General features: G+C 45.8%; 1 protein-coding gene across 1 annotated transcript; it reads right to left on the bottom strand.

The window, feature by feature from the left end:
- Positions 1–719: 719 nt before the first annotated feature.
- On the bottom strand, positions 720–1,067 carry LOC110594580 (60S ribosomal protein L30-like). The gene has a single exon (XM_021707038.1). It carries the CDS (start codon positions 1,065–1,067, stop codon positions 720–722), a length of 348 nt encoding a protein of 115 aa, XP_021562713.1.
- Between the last annotated feature and the right edge of the window lie 5,660 nt (positions 1,068–6,727).

Genomic DNA, 6,727 nt, shown 5'->3' with positions numbered 1-6,727 from the left:
ACAATAAATAAATAAATAAATAAATTAGGCAGGTGTGGTAGTACCTGCCTGTGGTTCCAGTTCCTTGGAAGGCTGAGGCAAAGAGATCACCTGAGCCCAGCAGGTTGAGGTCATGGTGGCCATGAGTGTGCCACTGCACTCCAACCTGGGCGACAGAGTGAGACTCCAACTCAAAAAAAAAAAAGGGTTGAGATGTTGTCTTGCTATACTACCCAGCCTGGAGTGCAGTGGCTATTCACAGGCGTGATCATGGCTCACTGCAGCCTCGAACTCCTGGACTCAAGGGTTCCTCCTGCTTTAGCCTTCCAAGTAACTGGGACTACAGGTGCATGCCAGTTTATCCAGATAAGAATATTATCTATTTCTGCATTAGAAATTATCCCAAGGCTTAGTGGCTTAACACAATGGCCATTGTTTGTCTTACATAGTTTTTGGGTCACAGATTTGGAAGTGGCTTAAGTAGGTGGTTGTGGCTCAAGGTTGTAGTCAAGACATCAGCCAGGACTGTGATCAACTGAAGTCTTGACAGGAAGTTTGGCTGTCGGCAGGAGGTCTCAGTTCCTCATCATGTGCATCTGTTTTCATGAAGTGGCAGCTGGCTTCCCCAAGTATGAGTGATAAAAGAGACAGTGAGCAGAAGTCACAATACTTCTTTAAAAAAAATAAAAAAATAAACAAACAAGTTCTGCCAAGTCTTTTTAAAGACCAATTTTGCATAGTTACTTTACACCAGTCTGCTCTGGCATGCTTCTAGTGATATCAGAATCACCTAGATCAGTGATAGTCAGTGTGCATACTCTGTAGTATTTTTCACATACTGTACCCAACTCAATATTATTGCCACTGTAGTGATGGACACCGGTTTTGGCCAACATAGCATAGAACTCTGTTTCAGATTTCCTCAAAGCTGGGTAGTTGTTGGTGAGGATGACCAATTTCACTTTGACTTGTCGGACCATCTTCAGAGTCTGCTTGTTCCCCAGCACATACTTTCCACTTTTCATAATGAGTTGGAGCCCTGAGGTGATAGATTCCAGCGAGTTCTTCATCTTCTTTGTAGCCACCATCTTCCTGCCTTAGTTGCAGGACGGCCTCCAACCAAGAGCAGCTGCCAAGATGACTAGGTAGCGAGAAAGCCACAATACTTCTTTTTTTTTGAGTTGGAGTCTCACTCTGTTGCCCAGACTGGAGTGCAGTGGCCGTTCACGGCCACCGCAGCCTCGACCTGCTGGGCTCCGGCGATCCTTCCGCCTCAGCCTTCTGAGTAGCCGGAATTACAGGCGCACGCGACCACGCCCGGCTAATTTTTTTATTTATTGTAGAGATGAGGTCTCGTCTGCCAGGCGGGTCTCGAACCCTCGGGTTCAGGCAATCCACTCACCTCAGCCTCCCAAAGGTGCGGGATTACAGGCTGAGCCACCGAGCCTGACTGCCACAATATTTCTTATGATCTAGTTTGAGAAACTACAGTCTGTAAGTAGTGTGAACAGCAAGAAGTAAAAATTACTAGAGACCAGGTGCAGTGGCTCATGCATAGCTATAATCCCAGTACTTGGGAGGCTGAGGTGAGAGGATTGCCTGAGTCCAGGGGTTTGAGACCAGCCTGGGCGACTTGGCAAGACCTCATGTCTACAATAAATCCAAAAAAAATTAGCTGGGCATGGTGGCGCATGTTTGTAGTTCCAGTTACTTGTAAGGCTGAGGCAGAAGGATAGCCTGGGCCCAGCAGATCAAGGCTGCTGGGGCTATGAGCGTACTACTACACTCCAGTCTGGGTGACAGAGTGAGACTCCAACTCAAAAAACAAATTATTAGAGAACATTTTGGAGGCTGGCTAACATAATCTGCCTTTTTGACCCCAATGATTTATATCTTTCCTACATACAAAGCACTCTCACCCTTCTCCAAGGCCCTCAAAAGTCTCATCCCATTGTATCAGGGTGCCCAACCTTTTGTCTTCCCTGGGCCACATTGAGTAAAAAGTAATTGTCTTGGGCCACACATAAATTATATAATATTGCGGGGCATAGTGGATCATGCCTGTAATCCCAGCACTTTGGGAGGACGAGGTAAGAGGATTGCCTGAGTCCAGGAATTCGAGACCAGCCTGGGCAATATAGCAAGACCTCAACTCTACAATAAAATTAAAAAAACTATCTGGGTGTGGTGGTGCAGGTCTGTAGTTCCATCTACTTGGAAGGCCGAGGCAAAAGGATTGCCTGAGCTCAGCAGGTTGAGGCTGCAGTAGCCATAATCATGCCACTGCACTCTAGCCTGGGCGAGAGTAAGCCTCTAAGTTAAAAAAAAAAAAAAAAGGTATGTAATATACTTAGTGTATATACATAAAATGTTTCTTTTATTATTTCATATTTTTATTATAAAGTTTGGAAAAATGAGAATAATATAAAACTAATGGGAAATTTGACCTTGTTTTATAAAAAAACCAATCTATCAAAGTCTGGTTCAATGGAAGTGGTCACAATTCCTAGTGAGTTCTCAAGGTACTTCTCAGAAACGTTTGTTCGAATTTTGCTCTTCATGTCTTCAGTCTAATTGAAAACAACTGCTCACAAATTTATGTGCTGCCAAATTAAGAATGATTCTCCGGTCAGGCGCAGTGGCTCATGCCTATAATCCCAGCACTTTGGGAGGCCAAGGTGAGGGGATTGCTTAAGCCTACAGGTTCAAGACCAGCCTGGACATTTTGGTGAGACCTCATCTCTATAATAAATCAAAAACTTAGCCGGGTGTGGTGGTGCATGCCTGTAGTTCCAGCTACTTGAAGGCTGAGGTAGAAGGATCACCTGAGCCCAGCAAGTCGAGGCTGTGGTGGCCATGAGCGTGCCACTTCACTCCAGCCTGGGTGACTGAGTGAGACTCCCACTCAAAAAAACCCAAAAAAAACAGAAAAAAATAAAAGATTCTCCATGGGTCTTGGTTCCGCCCTCTGAGTCATTCTTCCTTTTTTCATGAAAGGTAGCCTGTGTTTGCAGCTGAGTTGTTTTCTCAGACTATTTCCTGTTTGTACAAGTTTAGGAGTCTAAAGTCTCCTTTTAATTTTATATTGTCTCTGACCCTTTCAAATATAGGCATTTGAGTTTGTGACACATGGTTTAGATAAAAAGTCTTTGTATCTGTCTGGTTTCTCTAGAGAAATAGAACCAATAAAGTGTATGTGTGTATTTTTTTTCCCATTCGCTCTAGAAATTGACTTATGTGATTATGGAGGCTGAGAAGTCCCCAGATCTGCAGTCAGCAAGCTGGAGACCTAGGAGTGCTGATACATAGTTCCAGTCTGAGTCTGAGGTCCTGAGAACTAGGAGAGCCGATGTTGTGAGTTCCAGTCTGGAAACCAGTAGGCTCAAGTCCCAATAAGAGCTGGTGCTTCCGTCTGAGCCTGAAGCTGGGCAATGACCAATGTGGCAGCTCAAGCAGTCAGGGAGAAGGGTTTTCCTATTACTTAGCCTCTTTGCTGTATCCAGATCTTCTGTTGATTGGATGAGGCCCACTCACATTAGGGAGGGCAACTGGCTTTACTCAAGTCTACTGATTCAAATGTTAATCTCATCCAGAAACGATCTCACAGAAACACCCAGAATAATGTCTAGCCAAATGTCTGGGCAACCTGTGGCTCAGTCAAGTTGACACATAAATTTAACCATTACAGCCGGGCTCGGTGGCTCAGCCTGTAATCCCGTGCCTTTGGGAGGCTGAGGTGAGTGGATTGCCTGAGCCCGTGGGTTCGAGACTCGCCTGGGCAGCGAGACCTCATCTCTACAATAAATCAAAAAGTCAGCGAGGCGTGGTAGCGCATGCCTGTAATTCCGGCTACTTGGAAGGCTGAGGCGGTCGGATCGCCGGAGCCCAGCAGGTCGAGGCTGTGGTGGCCGTGAGCGGCCACTGCACTCCAGTCTGGGTGACAGAGTGAGACTCCAACTCAAAAAAAACAAACAAAAAAAATTAACCATTACAAGTCCACCCCTTGTCAACTAATTACATATTAAGTCATATCTCAGTCATATCTTTGTTTTCTTTTCTCTCATTCTCTTATCATGTAACAAAAGATGTATTGACTTTACATCATATTTTTTTTTGAGATGGGATCCCACTATAAACATCAACACTCATAAACATCTTCCAAAATCATCCTTAATCTCCAAATAAAGACAATAACAAGGTTATAATTCCACCTAACACAAAACATTTATACTATTTACAACTAAAACACACGAACTAACTCCACAGAAGAGGAGGTAGTCCTTGAGTGATGTTTACTCTTCTCTTTGATATCACATAACTTAAATACTATGATATAAGCCTGGGCGTGGTAGTGTGTGCCTATAGTCTCAGCTACTTGGGAGGCTGAGGTGGAAGGATTACTTGAGGTCAGGAGTTTGAGACCTGCCTGGGCAACATAGCCCTGGAGAATCTTGATCTAGTCCTGCAAGGTACTGACACCTAGCTTGCATTGCAATTAGTCTTCAAAAGGCCATTCCACCATTCTATCAAGCCAGCTGCTTCAGGGTAGTGAAGAAAATGATAAGACCAGTGAATTCCCCGAGCATTGCTGCACTTGTTTGACTGTGAAGTGGGTTCCTCAGTCAGAAGCGATGCTGTGTGGCATGCCATGGTAGTGAATAAGGTATCCTGTAAGTCCATGAATGGTCATCTTGTCAGAAGCAGTACGTGCATGGAAGGCAAATCTGTATCCAGGGTAAGGTTTACTCCAGTAAGAACAAAGACACTGCCCCTTTCGTGATGGTTCAATATAATCAACTTGCCACCAGGTGATGATCAGATCACTCAGGGAAAGGTGCCCTATTGGGGGTTCAGGGTTGGTCTCTGCTGCTGCTAATAATGTCTAGCCAAATGTCAGCAGTGGGCAGTGGCTGTAGGCAGGTGAGTGGAAGTCCATATAGCTGACCTTACACACAGTCTGCATTCCTGCTATGACAATCACATTGTTCATGAGCCCACTGGTTAATAACCAGGTTGCTGGGAAAAGAGACTCACTGGTATCTATAGAATCATCCTACCCACTTGATTATTAACTCTTCCTCTGCTGAGGTCACCCTTTGATGAGCATTCACATGGGACACAAATATCTTCATGTTTTTTGTTCATTCAGAGGGATCTATCTGCATGCCTCTTCCCGAAATTTCCTTATCACCAATTTTCCAATCATGTTTCTTCCAAGTCCCTGACCATCCAGCCAGACCACTGGCTACCGCTCATGAATTGGTATATATTAATAATTGCACATCTGGCTATTTCTTCTTCCAAGCAAAGTAAATAACCAGGTAGACTGCTTGAAGTCCTGACCACTGAGAGAATTTCCTTTCTCCATTGTCCTTCAGGAATGTCTCAGAAAGGGGCTGTAGGGCTGCAGTTGTCCACTTTCAGTTGGTGCCTGCATATTGCCCAGAACCATCGGAGTCTTCTCTTCCTCTATCAATTGGTCATAGGGAACTCCCCATGAGGCTACAAGTGCAGTTTGGGAGAAAGAAGGTAATGTAACAGGAGTGGGGGCCACGGGCATTGGACCACTTCTTTGTGTAACTTATTTGTGTCTTCAAGGCCTGCTCAGGTCTAGTCCAATCTCATATATACCATTTCAGTGTGATGGTGGAGTGTGCTGTACACACTCAACTTGATGGCTTGGTGTGCCAGATAACACCCAGTTCATAATAGACAGCTTGGGTCACATGGCAACTTGATGCCCCATGATTAAGCATTCCATCTCTACTAAGGCCCAGAAGCAGACTGAGAGTTGTTTCTCAAAGGAGGAGGAGTTATTCACAGAGGGTGGCATTGCTTTGCTCCAAAAACCTAAGTGCCTGCACTGTGATTCATCTATAGGGCCTGCCACAGTCTCCAAAGTGCATCTCTATCTGCCACTGATGCTTCAAGTTCCTTGGATGATATGACACAAGTGGCAGTGCAGCTGGCACAGCAACTTGTGCCTGGGTTGCAGAGCCTTCTCTTGTGAGAGCCACTCAAAATTAGCAGCTTTTCAGGTTGCTCTCAGCACATGGGCCAGAGAAACACACCCAAGAGAGAAATATGTTGACTCCAAAAATCAAAAAGACCCACAAGACGTCATATTTTTTTTCTTTAATGGTTGTGAGGGGGCCAGATACAACTTATCCTTAACCTTAGAAGAACTATCTCAGCCGGGATCGGTGGCTCAGCCTGTAATCCCACACCTTTGGGAGGCTGAGGTGAGTGGATTGCCTGAGCCCGCGGGTTCGAGACCCGCCTGGGCAGCGAGACCTCATCTCTACAATAAATCAAAAAATCAGCCAGGGTGGTAGTGCGCACCTGTAATTCCAGCTACTTGGAAGGCTGAGGCGGAAGGATCTCCGGAGCCCAGCAGGTCGAGGCTGCGGTGGCCAGGAGTGGCCACTGCACTCCAGTCTGGGCAACCGAGTGAGACTCCAACTCAAAACAAAAACAAAAACAAAAACAAAAGAAGAACTATCTCAGCCGGGCTCGGTGGCTCAGCCTGTAATCCCATGCCTTTGGAAGGCTGAGGTGAGTGGATTGCCTGAGCCCGTGGGTTCGAGACCGCCTGGGCAACTTGGTGAGACCTCATCTCTACAATAAATCAAAAAAATTAGCCGGGTATGGTATGCATGCCTGTAGTTTCAGCTACTTGGAAGGCTGAGCGGAAGGATTGCCGGAGCCCAGCAGGTCGAGGCTGCGATGACCGGGAGCGGCCACTGCA

The sequence above is a fragment of the Carlito syrichta genome, unplaced genomic scaffold (genome assembly GCF_000164805.1).
Source record: "Carlito syrichta isolate Samal-C Ts95f unplaced genomic scaffold, Tarsius_syrichta-2.0.1 Scaffold117767, whole genome shotgun sequence".
In the NCBI taxonomy this organism is placed as follows: domain Eukaryota; kingdom Metazoa; phylum Chordata; class Mammalia; order Primates; family Tarsiidae; genus Carlito; species Carlito syrichta.
This window is presented reverse-complemented; position numbering and strand designations above follow the sequence as displayed.